This window comes from Cydia fagiglandana, chromosome 4 (genome assembly GCF_963556715.1).
Source record: "Cydia fagiglandana chromosome 4, ilCydFagi1.1, whole genome shotgun sequence".
Taxonomy (NCBI): Eukaryota; Metazoa; Arthropoda; class Insecta; order Lepidoptera; family Tortricidae; genus Cydia; species Cydia fagiglandana.
The window spans coordinates 1725017-1751853 of NC_085935.1; the positions used below are offsets into that span (position 1 = coordinate 1725017).

General features: G+C 37.6%; 2 protein-coding genes across 2 annotated transcripts; both read right to left on the reverse strand.

The window, feature by feature from the left end:
* Nucleotides 1-1579: 1579 nt before the first annotated feature.
* LOC134663430 (sodium/potassium-transporting ATPase subunit beta-2) lies at nt 1580-13569 on the reverse strand. Its single transcript, XM_063519796.1, has 7 exons — nt 13401-13569; nt 8418-8558; nt 7581-7700; nt 6738-6931; nt 5875-5964; nt 4227-4410; nt 1580-3416 (listed from the first exon to the last, which is right to left on the reverse strand). The coding sequence occupies exons 1-7, from the start codon at nt 13531-13533 to the stop codon at nt 3307-3309; spliced, it is 972 nt and encodes a 323-aa protein (XP_063375866.1). The 5' UTR covers nt 13534-13569; the 3' UTR covers nt 1580-3306.
* A 3062-nt stretch (nt 13570-16631) lies between these two features.
* LOC134663348 (uncharacterized) lies at nt 16632-17456 on the reverse strand. The gene has a single exon (XM_063519711.1). It carries the CDS (start codon nt 17385-17387, stop codon nt 16632-16634), a length of 756 nt encoding a protein of 251 aa, XP_063375781.1. The 5' UTR covers nt 17388-17456.
* Between the last annotated feature and the right edge of the window lie 9381 nt (nt 17457-26837).

Sequence of the window (26837 nt, forward strand, 5' to 3'; positions counted from 1 at the left end):
TAGATATCAGTGAATGAACATGGATCAAAATGATATAAAAATAATAAAATCATTTATCCATATATATATACATTTTTTGGATTTCATTTTAAGTTTTAGTCGTGTGTCGATAGATGGCAGTAAATTTACTGTGACTACCAAATTTACAATGACAGTACGACTCTATACTATATATATTCTTTTTGGAGGGACGAATAGCTTTGCGATCTTAACGAAATAACGGTACGTATTTTATGTATGAAGTTCCATTTCCGGAGAAAAAATAAAAAATTCCAAATTTTGAAAAAAGGAAAACTTATAAACTAAAAATCATGGAGAATGGAAAATATTTTGAAGTGGAAAATTATTTTCTCCCTTTTGTATGGAGTACTTACATGCTACTATTACCTACTTCCCTTTTAAGGCCCCGTAGCTTCGTGTTCTTCTCTCAAATTATTTATTAACTGTTCTCAAATTAATGATTTATTACGAAATTTTTGGTAATGAAGTTTTGTGTGCCCCTGTATAGTTAGTTTTTTTTTAGCATTAGAAAGAACTTCAAAGAAGGTAAGCGATCTTGACATGTCTTTTAATTGAAAAACGCATTTTTAAAATCAGTAGCTATTACTTATGAAAGCAGAAGAATATAAAGGATCGTATTAGATTCATAATTGTTACATATTTGCCGTAACTTATTTTTAAAATGTGTTTTTCAGTTAAAAGATCTTTAACCCAAAATTTAAAAAAAAATTAAAAGACACATCAAGATTGTTTACCTTATTTCTAATGCTAAAAAAAACGAACTACTTATAGAATTTGGTCGGTTGAGTTACGAGGTTTGCGACTTTAGCCGACGATATGTGATAAACACATAAAAATGCCGATTACGGGATTTGAACCGACCTCCTGCTTTTTAGGCAGGGTCACTACCGACTAGGCTAGGAGGTCAATGAATGATAAATTATTGATAACCGTCACCAGTTTAGCACTGACATAGACGTAACGTAACGTAGGTAACTTACTTTCTATGCATCTCGCTCGTACTGTATCGCATATTAGTACGATCGAGAAGTATAGGGACCGCACGCGTTGGAGAGTCTGCCATCTTGTGGCCTGAATCGGAAACATATGTACACATGTACATTGCCAAAGCAAGTGCTACCATCTACCGTTCTCGTCGGTACGTTTCCTTGTACATAGATAGTAGGTTGCGCCATCTTGTGGGCTACATCGGAAGTATAAACGACACATTTACGCCTCGCGCAAAAAATCTGACGGCTCCTTCCTATGATACACTATGCTATATGTACACATGTACATTGCCAAAGCAAGTGCTACCATCTACCGTTCGTGTCGGTACGTTTCCTTGTGCATACGTAGTAGGTTGCGCCATCTTGTGGGCTACATCGGAAGTATAATCGACACATTTATGCCTCGCGCAAAAAATCTGACGGCTCCTATACTGCCCCCTATTATATAGTTCATGCACGGGCCCTATAGAAAGTAAATTACGTAGACTTTGGCGTACCTAAACATGTCAGTGACTCGTGGTACAGGTACAGGAAGGGTTAGGATTCGAAATAAAACAAGAGAAAACCTAAATTGGAACCAACTATTGCGTGTTTATTGACTGTCCGTCCAGAATTTAAATATTAATAAATATCAATAAAACTTTTATCTTACTTGAAGCGTGACAAACAAACAGAAACGCCCTCTGGCTTATTCTAAAACGAATATAAATAAACGCCAACTATGGCTATTGCTAATAGCGGGCAGCGGCGCTTGGATCTAACCCCCCCTCCCCCCTGTGGCCATCAACCAACCTAAAACCAACAAAACGAGATAAAGAAGTTAAGAAGTTAAGACATTCTGACCAGCCGGCGTATTATGGATAGCTTTATCCATCTTTATCCACGTGATAATACAACTGTCACTTTTTAACACTTTTTAAAGTGACGGACACCGTTTTATCACGCTGTCACGTAGACAAGAACGACCATCATATCCGCACAGCAATTATTTTAAATGTTTTCTTTGTCGTATCCTCATGGCTGTAAGACTGTAGCGACTCTTCATCACCAGTGCTCTCCAAGCCACTCTAACTTGGGTCCGGTTTATGCTAGCCTGTATGTGGCTTTAAAGCTGATTTAGACGGTGCGAGATCTCGCATGCGAGTTTCATTACATTGCGGTATTTGTCAGCTGAATTGGATGCAACCAATAGTCCTCAATTTAACTAAAATCGCATACGAGTTCACGCGCCGTCTAAATCAGCTCTTAGTCTCTGACGTTCTTCTGGCCGGCCAACGCGTATCCATACGTCCATCTTTATGCTTTCTTACCATGCGGACAGTGATCATATACTTTTCCAGACTATCTGGTCCTGTTCTGCTCAGGAGGGCAAGTTTTAAAAGCCTTTAAAGTTTGATAACATTCCTTATCTCATTATGTTGGCCTTACTTCATTAAGAACTGGTTGCTGGAACCACCGCGCACCTGGTTGGTTGCCCGGCGGCCCCAGCAACCCTGGCTTGAATGGCGGACACTAACCAACGTCACTGGCAACCCATTCACAATCCTGCCACCATTTTAAAGATTACATTGGCACGAAAGTGCGCTTAAAATATATCTTAACAATCAATACATTGATTAACATTAAAAGTGGATTAACCATTCATGGCAGTTTTAAGCAAGCTCACCCATAAAAGCTTAACCCATTCAGCGCTCACGTCGTTTCGCCTCTACGAAGGATTTTCGCTACTGGGAAACGCATGTTATCGGCTACAATTGTAGCAGTGAATGAGTTAAAATAGTGGTTCTTAACCTTTTAGTGATTTTGTTTTCTCAGGGATCACCAAAACCTATCTCGAATACAGTCAACAAATGGTTTTCTGTTCATAAATTCGTGGAACACACTGACGTGACTAGTGAGCAAAACGTTCAAGTGAATTAAATGACATCAAATGCAGAAAGTTTGAGCAACCTACGCTAGATGTTTATGGCAAGTCTAGCCAGTCTTCAAGACCACAAAAAGATTGCCGTCTTCGAGACTGGAGGCCATTTTCTAGCCCCATTTTACGTCCATGTCCACTTGACGTCCAGAGAGTATCAGTTAAGAACCACAGTTAAAAGGAGTGGTTAATCAAAACTTCACACCCTTACTCGCAGGCTCCCTGGTGGTAAACAATTGGTGGTAGTTTTGGTATATAATTTGAAGTGTTCCCAGTTAAGAACCACAGTGAAAAGGAGTGGTTAATCCACGAATCACACACTCATTCGCAGTCCTGGTGGCAGGGCCGCGGGGTCGCCGCCTGCGCCGCGCTGGGTGCTTAACCGCGGTCTACCATCAGCTCGAAGTGGACTGAGCCGCGCCGCTCGTAGCGGTCGTAGAATATGTTCTTGGCCCACGCCTTGCATTCGATGTTGATCAGAACGCCCGCTGCAAATTGCAAGGGTTACCTATTATTAAAATGCACGGGAGATAAACAATGTATCTAGAGTTAAACCAAGAAAAGTCTGCAGCGATTTTGATAGCATACGCAGTGGAAGTGTTATTTATACGTCATATTTAATTTCATAGAAGTTTGACGTTTAAAAGAACACCTTGCATTTCGTGTGCTATCAAAATCGTTGCAAACTTGTCTTGAATTGACTCTATCTTTAAAAGAATTTCAGGAGGACCTAATTTCTAGTTGTGGTATGTGGCTCAAAATTGGTCCTGACGTAGATTTTGGTAGTAGGTATCAAAATTGTGGGAATTTTTTATCACCAAGATCTTTTAGGTTCAAAAAAGACAAATAACTACGACCACACCTATTGCATTAGTTCAATGTTTTCCACTTTGGTGGGTTTCTCATCCCATTAAATTAGGTCATTACAAGAATACTTACTCCTTGGCTTCTCAAAAAGCACAGCGACCAGCGGGCTGAGATAGCCATCTTTATTGGTGAAGGGGTAGTAGTATGGGGAACCTGCGCCGTGGGAGGTACTGCATCAGATGTTTCCCACGTCGGTGTGGTTCTCATCCCATTAAATTAGGACATTACAAGAATACTTACTCCTTGGCTTCTTAAAGCGTACAGCGACCAGCGGCTGAGATAGCCAGCCTTATTGGTAAAGGGGTAGTAGAATGCAGGGAACTCGCGCCGGGGAATGTACATACTGCATTAGCTCGATGCTTTCCACGTCAGTGGGGTTCCAATCCTATTAAATTAGGTCAAATTAGGACATCACAAGAATATATACTTACTCCTAGGCTTCTCAAAGAGCACAGCGACCAGCGGGCTGAGATAGCCATCCTTATTGGTGAAGGGGTAGTAGTAGGCAGGGAATCCGCGCCGGGGGATGTACTGGATCGGACCGATGTTCTCCACGTCAGCGGGGTTCTCACCCTCGCAGGACACCCACACCATGTTCGCTTCATTCTTGCCGGACTGAAGAAAAAAGGTATTAATGAGCCTTCTCTATCAGATTTGATCGATTCGTTTCGACGACGAAATCGAGGTTTCGTTGTCGACATTTTCTCCTCCGAAAATTTGACCAATCGTGAAAAAAATTTGGGAATGGAATGAGAAACATCCGGACATACGAAAGCAAAAGCGTGAGTCAAAACGGAGACCTAACCTAACCTAACCTAACGCTCATCATTGGAAATCAGACTCCCTTTGGGCGCGTAGGTTCGGATCCTACCGGAAGCAGTTATAAAGTTGACCCAAAAATTTTTTATTAAGCTATGAGCTTCATCACATATGTTCCTTGAGTAATTCTAAGCATTCAAGCCTGGGAGGCAATAAGAAATGTGTGTCTACTCGGATTTGTAATGGATTCAAACTTTCAACCCCTTTTTAACCCTGTTAGGGGATGAATTTTACAAAACGCTGAAATTACTTTTCCTGTCTTTTAATAATATCTCCAAATACAAAGATTCAAGTCCCGCGTTCGAAAATTTTTTTGATATCCATACAAACTTTCAACTCCTTTTTCACCACCTTAGGGGATGAATTTTCAAAAACGCTGAAATTAGTTTTCTTGTATTTTAATAATATATCGTTTTACGAAGATTCAAATTCCTAGCTTAAAATAAAACTTGAACCCCATACAAACTTTCATCCCCTTTTTAACCCCCTTAGGGGTTGAATTTCTCAAAATCGCTTCTTATCTCTTGTACACTTTATAAATGTAATCTAGTGTGCAAATTTCAACTTTCTATCTTTTGTAGTTTCGGCTCCGCGTAGCAAAAATCTCCAACCAAATTTTTCACCTTTTTACGTTTTTCTTGTAAAATTACTATGAAATTGAAAAAACAAATATCAGCAATGAATTCTACGTCTTTGGTTTATACGAAAATGATACCAAACTTGCCCTAGTACCCACCAGGATCAGAGTAGATTTTTTTTAAAGATGACGGATGGCGGCCGTCTTTGTACCCCACCCTCCCCCCCACTTCAGGCTAGAAATGCTTAGAATTACTCAAATATCAGATGTGATGAAGCTCATAGCTTAATAAACATTTTTTGGGTCATGTATGGCAGCGTTACATAACTGACTCCAGTACGACTGCGCCAAATGATATTTATTTATGTAAAAGGAACACGATGTGACTTCAATGGCGGTTAATCATGGCCACTCGAGCGGCATACCTACATATCTATAACTTATTAGTTATGTCACAGAATAAGTAATAGTATTATCATAGTTATGTCTACCTACATGTAGTATTGTGATATTCTATACGGTCAACAAATGTTTCCTGCAGGTCTCCAAACTTTTTTACGAGGGCCATATATATTGCGCCTCAGAAACACTCGCTTTGGGTGTCGGCGGGCCGGATTGGGCGGATTGGCCCGCAGGCCGGGGTTTGGAGCCCCCTGCTCTTAAGGATAGTGGATGGTACTCACGGTAGATTTGATGTGCTGCTTGAGGTCCTCTGGCATGTTCCCAGGCAGGTCATCGGTGGTATTGTACAGCTTCGGCTTCCAGTTGAAAATCTGAAAGAGACAGTTACTTACATATAACTAGTATTAGGTACTCGAAAAGCAACTTTAAAAGATTAAGGTTTTCAAGGGCAGGTGGACAGTGGGGCTTGATTTTTAAATGAAAGACACATAACCTATCCCAATACGAATGTTAAGTAATATAATAATTCAGTGCCATCTGATGATGGAGTCACAGCAGATTCGGTCTGATTTAAAGTTTAAGATACCTCAGTTAATAGATCTAGAAACGATATGGATTAGATATTAGATATGTCAGTGTCAAATGTGACGTTTCTTCAAACAACTGACACATCTATCCATATCGTTTCTAGATCGATTAATTGACGTATCTTAAAGTTAGAATCGGGCAGAGTATAAGCAAAAAGAATAGATTGTATAGAGGGGTCCTGTCATTGTAAATTTTGTAGTCACAGTACGTTTACTGCCATCTATCGACACACGACTAAAACTCAAAATGAAATCGTATAAAATTATCAAAAAATGTATATATATACATACATGGATAAATGATTTTATTATTTTTATATCATTTTGATCCATGTTCATTCACTGATATCTATGTGTTAAAATTGTTAAATATGAAACGGTGTGGTCACGCCATCTAGCCGAGGATAGGCTAAAGGTGTGTGCGGCATCTATACGAGAATGATTTTTTCTTGATTTCCGAGGCAAGTTTTTTCCTTAGACTTTATTCATCTTATACGAAGTTACATATGTCTTTGGTATAAGGAAGGCGTAAAGAATACACGTGAAACATCCCCTACCTTATTGAGCTTCAAGAACACGCAGGGCGCGCCCTGCTCATAGTTGTACTGGTTGGCAGGGGTGCACGGACTGAAGTCGTCGACGGGCACGTCGCAGACCTGCTTGTCGCCCAGCGGGCCCGAGTTGAAGCTGCAGGCCACGCGGTTCTCCGCGCCGGGGACCTCGCCGCTGCCGCTGCCCTTGCGGCGGTAAGCTGGAAGGTAGGCGGTTTCATTAGTTTACCATCATCACCATCATTTATTTGAGTTAGACTCTGCATATCGGTTCTCTGCCTTCTATTTGATAGCCTGATACGACACGGCGTTGAGCATTTCCTTTACTTGATCTATGTTTGATTTGAGTACATGAGTTTACCACATTATTATCTTATTTACTTTTACGACTTTAATGTGTAATGTACCATCTCAATTATATTTGTTCATAAATAGGTCCGTATCAATTTTTTGTGTCAATTTAGTCTTCTAAATTCATATTTATATATCGGCCGTTGACATACAGAGTAGGTAATTAATTTTTATGGAACGGGGACCGATATTTGAATTTCATTCAATAATATCTCCATTACTACGCATTTAAATTCTACTAATAAAATTAAAAACGAGTGGTCAATAGTGTTCACTAGATTCCCAATTTCTATTGCTCGTATTTCAAAAATTTGCATACACTATTTTCCACCAATTTTCGAGTGACAAAATCGAACGATCGAAATTCGATTTTTGAATTTCGATCGATCGGCCCCCTGCTCACAAAGTTTCACGAGAATCGGTTGAAAAATTCGACCTGTCCAGGAGAATGAAACCGGTTTCACCCGGTCAAAGAAGAATGGGAAGTTGTGTACTCACTATGCAGGAAGTCATCGATGACCTTGGCCCACTTGAGCACGGAGCCCTTGTCGTTGGCCCTGTAGTAGATCAGGGTACTCTCCACGTTGGACGTTTCGGGCATCGGCCGGAATCCGAGACCTGGGGACCAATGGGAAAACACACTTTAAAAAAAATGCTCGAGTTGCTTATAAAAAACACCCCAAATACTATACACGTGCATTAAGGAGTTCCCTCAATTCTCCATGGATCTCATCATCAGAACAGCACCAGATTAATGTGGGACCACCATAAAATAATTGTTCAAATCGGACCACGAGTCTCTAGGTGACTGGTGAACATACATAAGAAAAAAGTTCTTGGGTGAATAACATTGTCCGTGACACATGACGTCAGCGTTACGTGACGCGTTACGCTGAATCGAGTTTATCATTTTTCCCCACCTCAAAACGTGCTCAGCGCCGCAAAAGAAGTTTTCACTTCAAAAACACCAAATCGAATACCGAACCTCCTCCTTCTATGAAATTGAAGTCAGTTAATAACCTTTAACAAAAGGATTTTGACTTCTAATGGTCTTCATCAGCTCAGCAGTTCCACTTTGCCAGAGCTTTCCAAAAGAAATAGCTATAAATTATACCTCCCCAAATCCCTCAATTTCACCAGGATCATAAGGTCCTGACAATGGAACCGTCTTTAAATTCCTGATACAAATATAGTATAAGTGGTTTACAAAGTTCTTCAGCCTGCTGCCTGTCAGCAACCTGTCGAGTAGTTGTCCAGACACCTTGGTGTCCAGAGTCTGACATCCAGCAAATGGCGAGTAGCTACACAAACTTTTTCACTTTAAGCAGTTCTTACCAGGGTTGCTGCCGATGATGGAGCTGTCCAGCTGCCACTTGGGCACCTTCATGTCCAGGGTCTGGTAGAAGACGGCCAGCAGCCCAGCGAAGAAGCCCACTAGGCACGCATAGAAGATCACGTAGAATAGCAGGATTTTAGCTACAGACAAAATAGAGAAGAATTATTAATGTCTTTTCTCAAAGATTCAATTAAAATTAAATGGTGACACTATAAAGGAAAAACGTTTGAAAAGCCTTGACCCAACTACGATTTTATTTTGTAAAAATTCTCCCCCCCTTAATTTTTTTTCGAAATCTTACTATGTTAGCTCAGCACCCATGTCATTAGGATTAGGAATAAACACTACCCACCGGTACAAAAGTGCAAATTGCAAAAAAATTCCAAACCGTTAAAAACTCGGAGTAATTAACAACGGAGACGCCATGTCTAAAATTTTCGGTACAAAATAGTCTGCCGTTTTTTGCGGGGGAGGGGCACATCAAATGTATAGGTACGTCATGTCAGATAAACGTCAGTCCATACATATGGTTGACCATTGGCCGCCTATTTTCGACAGAGGGGAATGCCTGTTAATGGCGGCTCCATTGTTAATTACTCCGAGGTTAAAAATGTTCAAATGAAACAAAGGATACTTTTGTTTAGGAAAAAGAAAATATTCCAATCCCAAAAATATGAGAAGTTTCCAAAATTAAACCATGCGGAAATATCGCAATCGGGAAGTTTCCGACGGCACATCAGGGGCCTAGCCAAAATGACAATCGTTCGCAGAGAAACGAAATGAAACGCATACCTATATCACTCTTCCATATTGGTGCGATAGAGACAGATAGCGTTAACTTGGTACCGGAGTTAGCAAATGAGAGTTTAGTCGAAATGCGGTCAGTTCGATTCATTAGGAAACTCCTAATAACGCCACTTGAGATCAATTTATGAAATCGATCTTGACTATTCTTGACCTTCTTGACCCTTTTTAGGGTTCCGTAAAAAACGGGACCCTATTACTAAGACTCCACTCTCCGTCTGTCTATATATCACCAGGCTGTATCCTGTATCTCATGAACCGTGATAGCTAGACAGTTGAAATTTTCACACATGATGTATTTCTGTTGCCGCTATAACAACCAATTAATACCAAAAAGTAAGGAATCCTCAGTGGGCGAATCCGACTCGCACTTGTCCGGTTTATAAAGATATATCGCTATCTTGATTTAAATTAGACTTCGTATTAAAATTAAATTAGACTCCACATCAAAAAGCACTTTAACATCATCAACCGAAGTTCCATTTTGCCTCGTACATACAGCAACACTTTAACTGTCCATCGGTGGACCTTATGCCTATTGTAATATGGTTTACTAACAGTCAGTTAACAATGTGGGCGATAATACCGCGACTGCATCTTAATTTTAGGCGGTTATTTAGTACATTGACGCGACGTTCACTAATTAAGGGTGCGAACATTGCGAGCTCATTAACGCGGTAATAGGCACGGGGCCGCGCGGCAAGTGACACTCTGGGACCGATAATCTATCCTCTAGCGGCCCACTAAACAAGGAAAATTGCCAATCAAATTTGAATCAATGTAATTAGAAAATAGAGTTGAAGATGTATTGTTTTAAAATCGAAAAAAAAATCACTTTAATTATTTAGAACATTCAGAAGAATTGAAGCAATTGAAAGAGGTTCTTTTTGAAATTGAAAACCTGTATTAAATGATAGTTTGTTAGATAAATTGTTAGGTACTCTAGCTCTAATGTGAGTTCTTGGCATGCGGGTCCAGGCCTGGGACTGGGAATCGAACTCAAATTGGCTAACTAGTTTCCAACTGTACAGTTAATATCATTTTAATCATACGTAACTTCTAGTCATACTAACATTGTACGAACACAGAATTGATCGCACTTGGCATTCTACATAGTAATTATATTGGACGGTTGCCCTAACTAGATTTTAAAATTTTGAGGACGATGTTTAGCAAAAAGGAACCTTCCGCAAAAAATTTAATTTAAAGAATGACTTTTTGACTTAAAGTCCGAAATTCAATGACAGATTTACATAATGTTGTATTTCCCTAAATGACGTCCATTTATCATTTACTACACACGGCATTTTTTTTCTTATAATAATAAGCATTTCCCGCTTTATATGGCGTTTTGCCACTACACCGCGCGTTCAAAGAGTTGAATAGCTTGCATAATATAATATAAATCGATAACTCCGTAAAACCCAATTTCCCTCAAACGCCTGCATTACCTGCACTATAATTACTCTTTTCCAAGGGTGTGTGCTGGGGTAGGTCGCGGCATATGCGCCGTGACATGCGCGGAATGCTATATTGCATTGCATTTTTGAGAGCTTTTAAATGAATTGCGAAATGTGCTGTTGAAAATTTAGTTTTGTAATTTCAACTGTTTTCGGAGTCGAGTAAAATTTTCGGGGGTGATTCGGGAGCAATTTTTTATGATTGTGGGCGAAATATGTAGCGTTGTAGGTGTGCGTAAAATGATGTATTCAATTCCGAAAAAAATGAGATACCTATCTATTTCACTTGTTAAATATTATTAAAATGGGGTATTTACCATGTATGCTATTCTAAAACACAATAGAATATTTATGTACCTACCTTTTGTTGTTTAAATGTGTAGTAAACTGTATTTTGAATTTCTGATAATTATTGTCGAAACGGATTTTAAGACTCATTTCCGTGATATACAACTACGTTAGAATAACAATGATAAGTTGTGAACTTGGCTCTTTCATACACATTTTTTTTTCATATTTATTGTTTATTGTTGTTATATGGAAGAAAAAAATACCTACTAGCAGCGAGGCGGTAGGTTATTTTTTAAATGAATGTAGCTTTATATATGCACATACCAACGGTTTTGGCGTTCTTTAATCAGTTAGATAATAACATCAACAAATCTTTGTGGTCTGTGGTTTTAAAGAACTAAATCAGGTATTCATTTTCCAGTAAATAATAAAACGCTTTACTTAAAATCAGTGTAAGTGGTGTGAAGTGATACAATAAATACTAATGTTTTTCTTGCGGAGTAAGCATGGCATGTCGTTATTTTATGCACCCCTACAGCAGTTAAGACCCACTTTCGTAAATTGTAGCTAATATTTTTTTCATTTCTCATGCTATGAAAGAGGGTCATTGTTGTTCTAAAAGGTGTGCAGAAAATGATACGTTTCTGCACTAGAGCATTTTAGGTTACAAGTACAATTTTTTTTACGATAAGCAGTTGAAATTTGGATATAAATGGATTTGTTATACAATTTCCATTCTGATATTTGACTCCCCATTCCATAAATAACGGTACTTTTGCCTAAATTGTTAATTGATTTTATTTTCCTCGTATTCGAAATGAAAAGTAGACTGTTTAACTCGGGTGAAAGGCATCATTTCATCCCTTGGTTAACAATCTACTATTTCTTGACTGTACATAGGTACAAAATTACTACACAATTTTTAGCCGACTTCGAAAAGGAGGTTCAACTCGCCAGGTATTGTTTGTTTACCAACTTTTGTATGACAAGTCCCGTTTTCGTATGTGTAAAAATTTAATAGTGTAGTAATTACCTAGTGTTTTACCTACATTTTATAAAATTTTCATTCCACAGGAAATAACGTAAGGTGGAATTAATGCTAGAAGGCATTCTCTACCAAATCTACCAATCAATCATCGCGCCAAACAAATTGTGTTTCGATTTGTGCCAAGTTTCAATATTCTTTTTTTTAAGTAGGTGGGTGCGTATGTTCTTTCTTCTTCATCGAGGACTATGTAGATGTACTATTATGAGAAGATCACTTTTTGGAAGGATGATACTTACAAAAATCAATAAGATTGTCTTTAAGAAATTAGGATGTAATCTTCTACTTTCTTCCCTAGGCCAAAAAGGTAATTAACACCCATAAATATCCAGACGTCCTTGGATCGATGGGGCGAAGGACGATGCGCGCGCAGACAGAAACTGACCAATCGGAGCTCAGGAAACCGCCCTAAATCCAAAACGTCGTAAAACTAGAGAGCTACATTCAAAAATGAACCTTGTAACATTCGAGAAACGATTAAAATAAATTGATAAGGTAAGAGAGAGTAGGATATTTTGAGCGTGGATAAACCGTGCATTTTCAGCGGAGAGTCAACCTTATTCGATTAGTGATAAAGTATATTTTTGTTTGAAGGCGAATTGAGATAAGATCTCGCCAAAATGGTTAATTTTCTGTTAATTAATAAATGAAGCAGGTCTCAAATAGTCTCAATTAATGACTAAAGATACACTGTTAACAGTTTAAATTTATAGTCTAGATCTTTACGGATTTCCGAACATTTCCGATGTTTACCGAAAACATACGATTTATTGCCGAACGATAATTTATTAATAGTAACTGATGAATCTTTGTTATAATGGTCATTATGATTTTTTCTGTCCATTGACCTTATGATTAAGCTATAATAAAAATGTTCAAACGAAATTTTTATTGAGACTGACATTTTTTAATAAAATGTAGATACCTATTTCATGATTATGAAATAAACACAGCCAAAGTTAAATGTTTTTGAATAGGTACTACTAAAAACTGTTTAGGACTTAAAATTTCCCCTGAAAACTTTTCTATTATGTAACTCCCAAAAATGGGTCAATATAGTTCCACACAAATCCAGGTAAAATGGGCGCATATTACATAACACCATCCTCAAACTACAAAAAACAAAATCCAGTAGAACCCACTTAATACGATCACGCTTAATACGATTTCCCGCGTAATACGATATTTTACTGGTGCCTGCAACTTATTTTCATACATTTTTCACGGTTAAGACGCAGTTTTGTCGTGGTCCTTTCAGAATCTTAGCGGGTTTTCCTATATCCTATTACGGCTATTACCGATCCTATTAGCGCGCGTTCCAAATTTGAATTTTTAAAACCGATTAACGCGCGCTCAAAGTTCCAAATTTGAAATTTACTTACCCCAGCTCGATCCAGTCCGGCCGAGGAACTGTCCGGTTTCCGAGTTCCATAGGAAGATCCTGAAAGACTCCCATCCTCCTAGGTCGGGCGGCGGCGCATAATACTGCTCAGTAACCTTAGTTTTGTCCGCCATGTTCAAGCTCTAAACCCGACTGCGGTACAGAATCGATTCGCGCTTCGCCCTAGCACTCCCCCCACCCTTACCCTGCTCTCCCCCCCCTCAGACTTACCCCTGCAACCCTCTTACGTAACGATTACGCAAGGGCTGCGCGCGCACGATCAGCCCTAGTTTTTCACCGGCCAGTATCTAAGACCTTTACTTTCTACAATCGCTATCAGATATATCTGAGCGGCCGAGCTGCTCAAAAATTTATGAACACGCACTTTATCGCCTTAACAATAGATACGTGCTCAGATAATTGTGACGTGATTTCCGCTCCGATATATCTGATGGAGACTGTACAACCCTTCAAAGCGTAAGTATAAGGAGAGCTCTACTTAATCTGGTTTTCCTATAGGGTTGCGAAACTACAATTTTAATAATTGCGTTCGCTGTGGACCGTATCACATTGTGTTAAGGTTGGTTTTTGTTAGTGTTTTTAATGGATAGCGTGGTTAGGTTTAGTCTGGTCATTAGGTTAGGTTGTTGCCTGAGGAATTGATTTGGACATTGCGCGCCATGTCTGTGACTAGTTTTTTGCTGCTGTTTTGCTTGTGCTAATTCTATATTTTTAGTTCATGAGTTTCATGTACAGTCAAATACAGTCAACAGCAAATATCTTAGAGAACAAAATGCTCAGAAATACCTACATTAACAGCACTCAATGTGGCTTTCCATAGGGTCCTTTATAAGCTTCATATGCAATAAGGACTTTTTTAACAGAAGTTATATTAGTATTTCAGATGGAAACGCCCTTATTGCATTTGAATCATGACCCTTCTGTGGTGGAAAGCCACCTATTGTTAAGGCATTAGAGTGTGGGTTCACATGTTTTTGCGACCTCTATTCATTAACCCTTTAACCGCCAGAGTCTGATATATAAGACATTACATATCCAGCTCATTTCGCCACAGTCTGATAAATAAGACAAAGATCTGATTTGGTTTTTACAGCACATTTATAACTCCCGTAACTATGCCAACCTTACTCTGCGTGGTACAATTACTGTCGGTGGCGACACGAGCACGCTCGATCTCAAATTGCTGGCGGTTAAAAGGTTAATAGAACCCACCACGTTTTGTTATCAGGTAACAGCCATTCAGGGCCGTCTTTAACTATTTTGGGGCCCCTGGGCACATAAGAAATTGGGGCCCTTTTGGAAAGTAAAGAAAGCTAATTTAACTAACATTTTTCTACTTTGATCTTCTATTTATCATACCTATAAATATACTGTTACTGTTTGTCCTTCGGGGCCCCCTGAGGATGGGGGCCCTGGGCACGGTCCCCGTGTGCCCTTATGGTAAAGACGGTACCTGCAGTCTGGAAAATGCATATGTGCGGATTTTTTATTTTGAAGTCAATTTTTTTTTCGATGAGTTTCTAAAAATTCATACGTTTTCCTAACTCATTGTAATTAATAATATTTTATTATAATTTAGTTAGGTTATATTAAATAATAATAAATAAATAAATAAATATTATAGGACATTCTTACACAGATTGACAAAGTCCCACGGTAAGCTCAAGGAGGCTTGTGTTGTGGGTACTCAGACAACGATATATATAATATACAAATACTTAAATACATAGAAAACACCCATGACTCAGGAACTAATATCTGTATCATCATACAAATAAATGCCCTTACTGGGATTCGAACCCAGGACCATCGGCTTCGCAGGCAGGGTCACTACCCACTAGGCCAGACCGGTCGTCTATATTGAAACCTAACTAAAACAAACTAAACATTTTTAAATAAGTGTTCCGTGAACAAAGTTTTGTACGGAACACTAAAAATCTGAATATCGCTCTTTGATATGAGATGTAACTAAGAGCGTCATTCAGATTTTTATCATTTGTTATTGATTTGATATTCTTATTCTCCCATTGCAATATATATTTAGGAAAAAATAAAATAGATACATGTATCGACTGTTCCTAATTTTAACAAAATTGCATTTGATCAAATTAAATATAAATTAACAAGTGGAAAATGTTTCTTTGCTACAGAAGGGAAATAATAAATGACAGATTTCAATTAGGTAACTTATTTTATTCGAAAATTAAATAAATAAAACTTAGAAATAATTGAATAAATAGCGTATGTAACTAAGTACAGTTTGATCAGGAATTTAAAAAATGCATTTAAAAAAAACCCCTGACCGGCTAGCATGACTTGCGCTATCACGCGCGACTCCATTCCATACTTGAAGTCGAGCTAGAGATGTATGGAGTCGCAGTCTTGCTAGCCGTCCTGAGATTGAGATCTTGTAAACAAAGAAATTATTGACTGAATCATAGACTAATTAATAAACGAGACGCCTAAATTGGTGCAAATTTACAGCGGCATATTTGACATGAGATAGATGCTTGTTCCGTACGGTGCCATACATTTTGTGGTTATTAGATTATCAAGACCATTATGGCATAATATAACTAGAATCGTATAGCGCCATTTACTTCGACTGTCTACATTGGGCATACAATTATGTAATTTATAGCGCCTCAATATTCCTCCGTCTATTACAGCCGTCGGCAACCTGCGGCCCGCGGGCCGCATGCGGCTCGTGAACCTATCATTTGCGGCCCGAGAGCCGCCTTGGCTATTTTGTATGTAATAGTGACAAACGACAATGTCTCATAAAGTCATAAATATTAACAAAGTACGGCCCGCGTCACCTCCGTTAACTACTATTTGGCCCTTAGCTGCTAAAAGGTTGCCGACCGCTGGTCTATTAGGTGAAGTATTTATGAATAGTTAGAAAAGTTAAACGTAAAACTTTAACGTCTATTTTGGGATAAAACAGAGCTCACGTAGGCCTAGTATGTGTTCTGTTCTCCTATTACTTGTAATATAATAATAATAATATACCTATGTTAACCGAAAATCCATCAGACATGATACATTGTAAAATACAAACGATTTTTATCTAACACTTTTGATTTGCTACAATTGTATGTATAGTGAAATTAGCTTAGTATATTAACAGTACTCATTTCTTGTTTTATAAATGCACACAAATAATCCTAAAATTCAACTACGGGCAATACGTGCTAACAAAACTTTGCTATTACATTCTAACAGGCACTTCATTCACTTCTGTGTTCTCAGTTTTTTCCAAAGGTCCTGTCTCACCCTTCGTCGCATTAGGCTTGGTCCAGGCCTGGCACACGCACGCGGGTCCCTGGTTCCCAGTGTGACCTCCTGTCACCTGGAAACCAGTGGTTTGACTGCCTGTACTTTGGACTGCTTGAAATTGTCCGGTACTGACTTCTTGACCAGTATATTGCCCTTGAGTTTGCCCTTGGAACTGCCCAGCTTGATTAGGATATTGGTTTCCATTCTGGAATCCAGTTTGCGCTTGCCCTTGATACTGTCCTTGCTGATTTTGCCCTTGATAATGTCCTTGCTGATTTTGCCCTTGATACTGTCCTTGCTGATTCTGACCTTGATACCCGTTTTGATACTGATACTGACCTTGTGCTTGGGTCTGTCCATTTTGGACAGGGTATTGTGGGTAAGTAGGTTGAGGTTGAGGATATACTGGAGCGTTATTCTGAGGATATGTCCCTTGGGTTGGTCCTGGGTAGAATTGTCCCTGATTTTGACCTTGAACTTGGCTTTGCTGCCCTTGTCCTTGGTACTGCCCTTGGTACTGGCCTTGGTGATTCCCTGGCTGGTAGTACTGTGGGTACTGTGGCTGGTACTGCTGGTTCTGCGCTGGTTGGTACTGTTGGCCAGGCTTGTTCTTGTGGTTGTTGACGATGTCTATCACGCCGAGAATCTTCTCTGGTATGTGGAGCGAGGTTCTGGGTTCCATCATCATGTGGGAGGTGGAGAAGTTCAGTGTTGACACTAGGATTAACTGAAAATAAAATATCTAGTTGATTATGATTCTAAACTAAATGATGCGTTTTGTAGCAAAGAATAATTTTTCATTTTGAACTTTCTCATAAATTACTAAATGGAAGTAAGTTCATTATTTCTCTTATTAAAAATATATAATCTGTACTGATTTGTGAAAAGAACAAACCTAAAATATGATTAGGTACATTTGTATATTGACATAGATTTATATGCACATGCTCAATTTTTATTTTATGTACATATAAACAGTTACTTTTCGCCACATTTTAAGAAAGTACCGATAAATGGGTACTTTCTTAAAATATAATATAACTCTAACTCTAAAATAAAAAGACTATAGGTAAGTATTGCAAAAGTTACGAAATTAATGATGAAATAATACAATCAAATCATTAATACGATAGAAAAATTGCAAATAATGAGTTATGTACATATTATACATCTCTACCAACTAACTTAATATGTATAAAAAAAATACAATTATGTAGACACTTACAAGAACTGAGATCTTCCTTAGCACCTCCATCATGTCTAATGTATGTCAGTCCTCAGATGCGTCAGCCGCAGTCACAAGTCTGCCGAAATCGCGGTTGTATGTCAGTTACCGGCTGTGTCAGTTGCAGTCTGAAGTGCGATTGCCGAAAATGCATCGGAGGCCCACTTTATATCGTCCTCGGAACAGGGGTGTCACAAGAAATTACATTCATGTCGCCTGTCAGACGAGGTGGCACGCAGGGTTGGCAATTGGCGAACTCTCAAAAAATTCAAAAGATTAAATTTGCATGTAGGTTAAAAAATTAAAATAAAGTGCAATAAAGATTCAAAATACAAATACAAATGTTTATTTCTTAGAATATGGTAGAACAATGATGGTCAAATTACAATAAGTGCGTCATATTCTGCCCCTATCGGCGTAGAAATATTACAGTAAAATTGCTATACCTATGTGATTATTAATGCTAACATGCATATATTATATATATTATAGTATTTACATGTCCATTCGATAAATAAGTGTATTTGTTATAGAGATGCCACGAATATTCGGCAACTATTCGGTATTCGGCCGAATGTTGCTTACTATTCGGCTGAATACCGAATATCTGTTGCACCTACCTAAAAAGAAAAATTACACAAAAAAATACCAAAAACTAGCTATATTTAATATTTAAAATGTATTAACTATTGGAAAGTAGTTAAATACAAAGACACGTTTTTGAGCATTTGTTGATTGCAAAATATTTAATTTTTATCATGGGGCTGATTTGACTGACTCTAACTACATTCAATAATTCTGTTCAATCAACATAAAAATATATCTTAGCAACCGTTGTACTTTGTTGGCGAACAATTTTCATAATAATTGTGACTCAAAATGTTCGCATGTCATGCCGAATATTCGGTATTCGGCCGAGAGAGGGGCCGAATATTCGTTATTCGGCCAAATTCACTATTCGGGGCATCCCTAATTTGTTACGCAAGTTTACGCGAAACTAGTTAGTTTAAATATAATATTGGTCACCGCGATACAGGCGTGCCTAGTGCGGTTACCAATGTTTATCAACTTTGTAATTTACTTTTTGCTGAATAAATATTTTTAATTTTTTTTTTTCATAATTATTGTGCTACGGGATTTAATTTAATACAAGCAACTCTTTACCCCTTTTTTTGAAATTTAGACCATCGTCTCACGTCTCGTGTAATTTAGTTAAGATGAATGGATGGATTTTTAATAACTGCAGTTAGAGTTAGACCAAAAAAAGTCTGCAGCGATTTTGATAGCCCACGCACTGCAAGTGTTATTTACACGTCATCATTTCATAGAAGTTTGACGTTTAAAATAACACTTGCACTGCGTGTGCTGTCAAAATCGTTGCAGACTTTTCTTGGTGTAACTTTAGACAACTGCCAATCTAGAAAAAATTACATCGCTATCGCTACGACAACGAAACGCTATGTGTACCTATCACTCTTACATATTAGTGCCACAGTGACAGTAGCGTTTCAATCGCTACGAAGCGTAAGCGATTGGCATGTTGGCTACGCGGTCTGGAAACTAGAGGGCGATAAGAAAATTATAACAGTTTAATTAATTTTGTAGATCAAGATAGAAACATTTCAATACATTCAATATGTCCGAGTAGGTACTAGCGGAAGCAGTTATAAAGTTGACCCAAAAATTTTTTATTAAGCTATGAGCTTCATCACATATGTTCCTTGAGTAATTCTAAGCATTTCAAGCCTGGGAGGCAATAAGAAATGTGTGTCTACTCGGATTTGTAATGGATTCAAACTTTCAACCCCTTTTTAACCCTGTTAGGGGATGAATTTTACAAAACGCTGAAATTACTTTTCCTGTCTTTTAATAATATCCCCAAATACAAAGATTCAAGTCCCGCGTTCGAAAAATTTTTTGATATCCATACAAACTTTCAACCCCTTTTTCACCACCTTAGGGGATGAATTTTCAAAAACGCTGAAATTAGTTTTCTTTTATTTTAATAATATATCGTTTTACGAAGTTTCTAATTCCTAGCTTAAAATAAAACTTGAACCCCATACAAACTTTCATCCCCTTTTTAACCCCCTTAGGGGTTGAATTTCTCAAAATCGCTTCTTATCTCTTGTACACTTTATAAATGTAATCTAGTGTGCAAATTTCAACTTTCTATCATTTGTAGTTTCGGCTCCGGGTAGCAAAAATCTCCAACCAAATTTTTCACCTTTTTACGTTTTTCTTGTAAAATTACTATGAAACTGAAAAAAAACAAATATCAGCAATGAATTCTACGTCTTTGGTTTATACGAAAATGATACCAAACTTGCCCTAGTATCCACCAAGATCAGAATAGATTTTTTTTAAAGATGACGGGTGGCGGCCGTCTTTGTACCCCACCCTCCCCCCCCACCCTAGGCTAGAAATGCTTAGAATTACTCAAATATCAGATGTGATGAAGCTCATAGCTTAATAAAAAATGTTTGGGTCATGTATGGCAGCGTTACATAACTGACTCCAGTATACCGTATTATACCTATTATATTCATTTAAAAACTATTTGCTGTCTGCTTGTTTTTTTTTTTTTTATTATGAATGGGCTTACTCATGGCCACAGACTAGCCGAGGCGTAGACGTGGCCTACGATGGAGCGAGCTCGCCCAGAAGGTGCCTGTTCACTCTTGATTTGAAGGTTGCCGGGTTATAAGAACACGGAAATATTTGTATATTTAATTTGTATATTATAATAAATAAACTATTCGTTTATAATAATATTAAAATTAATGTATAATTTTTTTTAGGTACGTGTTGTTCAAACTTTTTTTAATTCTCTTACTTAAGTGACAACCCTACATAGGATGCGCGTGCGCGTGTGATGGAGGGCCGCGAGATATCTCGCCCTTTGACAGGGCCCGCTATCCCGGGGCTTAGCGGGACTCGCGATTATCGCTGCTGACTTCGATTCGAACTCGGTTACCAATGGAATTTTAACCGATAGCAATAATAGCTTTTAATCACGCATTATTCTGTTATTATTGCGATAACTAGAGAAAAATATATATAATTCATAAAAAATATAGACGTTCACTGGTGGCAGAATGCTATATTTTAACCCACTTCTTAAAAAGAAGAGAACCCCTTCCTTACTCACTACGAAACAAAACCGCGATTAATAGCGCCACCTACAACAATTTAGCATTCATGATTATATATATTATTAAATTTATATAGGTATACGACGCTCTCACTATACCCAATAAAATTATAAATGTAAAACGTAAGAGGGATTTTATTTTTTTTATTCAGCAAATAACGTGGTTAACTCTTAATGATACCTATATACAATCCTAATAAAATAACTTAAAAGTATCCAAATTAATCAATCAACGTAAATAGTACGAGTATTTTATACAATCGTGCTATAATAGAGAGCTTTTCAGTCGAGTACCGTGTTTCGAAAAGTTTCTCAGTCGAATTTCTCCGGCTTGACCCGCGCTGTCAGCGGACGATCGAAGACGCACACGCACCGTGCGAATTGTGCGCCAACTTTTGTTTATTTTTGGTTAAGGGGCCTTTGAGTGTTTTACAAAAATAACGTTTTGAATTTGAATACCTATGTATGTATAATAAAATTATTAAACACAAACAGTTCGTGGATAATAAAATAATTATTACATTTACATTTAAATTATAATATATTCGCTAAAAAAAAAAATATTTGAGTCAAACTTATCAAAGAACCTAATAGTACTAAACAGTGTTTAGTATTGAGTTTATAAAATACATATTAATGTCAGATGACAAGCAAAAGTCACTAATTACTAAAAAAAATTAAACAAAAATCGATCTTCTGTTAGTACTAATATGGTTCACTATGGATATGAACTTGTGGTGGTACTTAGTGACTTTTGCTTACCACCCGACGTTATGAATGTTAGTCTGTAAGGTATTTGTAATAATGGCCTTGTTAAATAAATAATACTTTTATAAAAAAAAAAGTTATTAAAATTATGTATGAAAACATGGATGGGGTCTTCCATATATAAGTAAATTAAGTATTTTTTGTCTTTAGCCTTACCAGTAATTGTCAGAGGACGCTGTTATTCTCATGTATAAGCTGACAGTTCAGTATATGTAGTATGAAAAAATTTGTTCCTGTAAAATTCCGCAACATGGCGCGTGATCATCCTTGACTCTAAGACGACACAAAGTAAAAAATGTGACTTGAGTTGATTTTTTTGCTCGTTAGTGTAGTGTGAGTCTTAGTTTGGACGGATTCTATCTCCACTCCGATTTCATGCGAGGAAAGATGCATCGGTACGCCCCCTTAACCAACCTATCACCATCCTCAGTAATCGAATCGCCGTGTTTCTCGGAAGCGATCCGTTTACCCGCGAATTTATTTTAATCGATGCTGTACGCCTTTATCGTATTGTTCACTGATGGATGATGCCCTAAACCTCCGTGTATTTTTAGGGTTCTGTACCTCAAAAGGAAAAAACGGGGGCCTTATAGGACCACTTTGTTGTCCGTCCGTCTGACAAGACCTTTTTATCTCGGGAACGCGTGCAGGTATCGTGTTGAAATTAGGTAAAACCTTATATACTCAGGTCTACGGTCCCTAGAAGCAGTGAAAAAATATATAAGCATGAGCTCATAAAGTCAACATAAAAAAAGATTTTTATTTTTATTTTATTTTATTTTATTTATTTCCACACTTACAACTATCTTTACAGGTGCTAAACCTAAGACAATAGTGCAACTATTAACATATATAATTATATATCTATCTAACATATGTATATCTCTAATTGATGTTATGTCACATATAACATAATATGAACAATGTGGACTTAGTGAATTCAGTCAGAGAACACCAAAACAAATCAATGTTCTCGGCGACTAGGTTAAGGGTCCGCACCGCGCGCGTCAGCGGCGCCTTCCCGAGCAGGTTGGTGCGCCCGCGCCGCTCGGCCAGCAGCCGCGGCCGGAGCCGCCGCCACACGTACCTGTCGGGCACGTACAGGCTCACACAGCTCAACACAACACTGTTGTAGGCTTTCCCCCGCAGCAATCGGAACAAGTATGTCGCCAGACACAGCTCTCTGCGCACCTGCAACTCGTTGTATCCCACCATGCCCAGGACAAACAACGTGGGATACATAAGAGGGTAAAAAGGATATACTCCATATTGTCGTAAATACAGAAAACGAATAAATTTATTTTGTATACGTTCGATCATTAACTGGTATTTCGCCTCATGCGGAGCCCAGATTACTGCATTACATTCGAGATTGCTGCGGACGAGAGCATTATATAAAGCCGCAACTGCTCCAATGTTCGTAAAGCTGTGAGACCGACGCAGTACAACACAGTAGTACAGTACAATATGCTATATATCAACACAAAAGTTTATGCCGCAATAAATGTATATTTCCACAGTATTAATTATTCTTTGATTTCGACACTCTCGAGGGAATAAAAAAAAGACTAGAACTAGGTATGAAATTTGGCAAATAATTTCGTCTCTACAAATACAGGGAAAGTTCAAAAAATAAGATAAATTTGTACGGAACCCTCGGTGGGCGACTTCAACTCGCACTTGCCTGGTTTTTTCAACTCTATTGCCTTGGTAATAAGGGTGATAGCTGGTAGCCTTACCTACCAGAAACAAATGAGTGTAACAGCCATTGAAAAATCATTTTGAATTTGGAATCTGTTGCGTGGGAATAGAGTAGATAATTTAATGAATTTGTAGGGTAGTTAAGATTGATATTTGTGGGAAGGACGATTAACTGTTGTTTTTGTAATTTCTCTCTTTAGAGATTATCACGCCTCGCCTGTGAGTTTACGATGACCATTATTGCTTAAAGATTTGCCCCCTCGTTCATAAAATTTTACAAGCCACAATTAATTTATATTTTATCCCTTTCCTACAAATACATAAGTCTAAATGACAGAGTAAGACAAACGATTCATAGCTAATTAGGCTTTTAGCGCGTTTATGATTAGATTTTTATCGTCGTGAGCTACAAATTAACTCGATAAACAAGAAACCAGTCTTTTTAGGGTCCGTACTCCGTACCCAAAGGGTCAAAACGGGACCCTATTAGACTTCACTGTCCATTTGTATGTCACCAGGCTGTATCTCATGAACCGTGATAGCTAGACAGTTGAAATTTTTTTGATGTATTATTTCAGTTGCCGCTATAACAAAAATTCTAAAAATAAAATAAATATTTAAGTGGGGCTCCCATACAATGAACGTGATTTTTTTGTTTATTGCGTAATGGTACGGAGACCTTCGTACGCGAGTCCGACTCGTACTTGGCCAGTTTTTTTTTATAATTTTACGCAATTATATTATCCTCACGGAACCCTAAAATAAGGAGTGTCCTAAATAGTGCTTGATTTATCCAGTTTCCACGGGAGATAGTGAGGAAACGAATACAAATGTAGCAATCAGCATTTCCTCTAAACGACCACGTCATTCGAATGTAGGTAAGTATCTACTTAGTAGTGTCTTTGTGTGGGAGACTACCTATGTGTACCTATAGAATTGAATAACTAAAAAAAACTAATAGCTAAAAAAATTAAATTAAATGAAAAAGTACCTAGCTATAGGTATTTACCTACATTACTTAACTTTTAAATAAATTATTTATTTATTAAATTTTACATATTATGTATGTATAAAACTTAACAAACTAAAACCCGTTCTGAGCCATGCCGGGTCCAAAGGTCCCCATTACTTAACTATTATACTTAACTTTTACCAAAAAATTACTTCACGTATATAGCCGTTTATAAATGCCATTACAATCAATTAAGTGCACTGTTAAAATATGATTAATGAATGTACGATCTACATGAGGTATCGCGCTTCATCAAATCTCATTCATTTACAACAAAATGACTATATAGATTTGCCTATAAACAATATATATATACATACATATTTTCTTAACTGGTCCGGCCGTCTTCGAAAAATCAGGGAACATCTACATAAAAAAGCAAAAAAAAAATTATTAAGATCGCGATGAATGATGAATCACCTCTCTAGTTAAATACCAACATAATACCTAAATACCAAAATTAATCTGGAGCCTATATTAGTAATTACATTATTCAAACCAAATTTAGAATGGAACAACGAATATAAATTGAAATTATAAATAGTTATAAGTTCCCGTATATTTAATAGCACGATATGTAAAGGTTATTTGCAAATCACGAGTGCCTATTTAGGTACTTTTATGTAACAGTAATTCGAATGATTCTCGGTCAGGTACTGCGTGCGAGGGGGCAGCGGATGGCACTATGCAAGATAGGGATACAGATTTAATATCTGTTACCTGTTACTATCGTAATCCTGAATTGTTGTTCAACCGAGTGATATATCAGCATCAGCTATAGTGAAGGGAGATGCACTGAGACTAATGTCAGAACAAAGTCAAAGTTTTAAATGCCAGCGCTCTTGTTAATTTTTTTAAATACCTAATCAATAACTTTTGACAGCTGACTATACGTAATAAGTGATTAACTGGATGATAATGGGATCAGCTGTAAAATTGAGCCTTACAAACAAAACAAAAAGATTTGGTCAAGAGATACATCAGTGTTATTGAATCTAATATTCGTACTGTAACTTTAAGAACCAGAGTTGAGGTCACTCACACAACAACATTCCATCTAAGCTAACTACACATACACCGACTTTAACATAACAGAATCTGGAAGTGAGCTTATATTTTCTTAGAAATTTGACGTTTATGATGACACTCCGCACTCTGTCATTGCCAACTTCAGTTAGTTTAATATCAGTTTAAAATAAATCACGGCGCTGGTTCCGTTCAACATCGCCCGTCCTATTATCCTGCCCCGCGCTGTCGTCTGCGCGCGCGCAGTCGCGCCGCAGCTGCCCGCAGGATCTCACACTAAGGACTAGGTCAGTATCTACACACTCTACACTCTGCTCTTCTATACTCTACTCTAGGGTCTCTAGGTAGTACTATACATTCTAGTGACCCCATAAAAGTATTTTTTTTAGTTTTAACTTTTCAAACTAAGTAGCGCCTCGCAACTCGCAAAATACACCTACACTCCAAATTTTATTGAAATACAGACTGGATGACCATATTTTTGCCTGTTGCCAAAAGTTAAAGACTACGAGGGTCGCACTGAAATATTCGGGAATGGGACACTTAGAAATAACATAATAGAAAGAGGCATATAATTTATAAAAATGTAACTCTTTATAAAACTTTTAAGGTATATTCCATTTGGTTGTCATTTGTATTTAAGAATTACTGGCAATTTGAAAATTGTATGTCGAACATTATTTGAATTTTTGACCAAGTGATTTTTCGGATCATATTTTTAAACGGTTTTCAATATGCCCTCAGCGAACAAATAAAAGTTACAAAGGGCTTCTCTTATTTTTTTATGAACTAGAGTTCATCGTACGCTCGTTTGCAGTTAAAATTAAATATGAAAGTCACTTTCATTTTATCCCATGGGTGATCTTAAAGAAGCATGTCATTCCAAAGCGACGTCAAAAATTAAAATCGCATTTGTGCTGTTAATTAAAAAGACTGCCAAAAAAGTTGCATGTCGGCAGATTTCGACATTCCTAAATATTCATATGACAACAGTAAAAAAATCTTTTATATACATATATATGTAAAAAAAACTTCAATTCCGTTGGCTACTCCACGAATTTCATACAAAACCACTAAGGCCCCAAAATCGCCATACAAAAAGGACTTTGGGATTATGAGCCGTGTGCATTACAGAATGATTACTTTCAAAAGAAAATTTATATGCGTGGTCAGTTTGAGTTTAAGTATGCATTAAAATAAAGATTGACTGTCTAGATGCGACAGTTTTCTCTATTCCCGACATTTTCAGTGC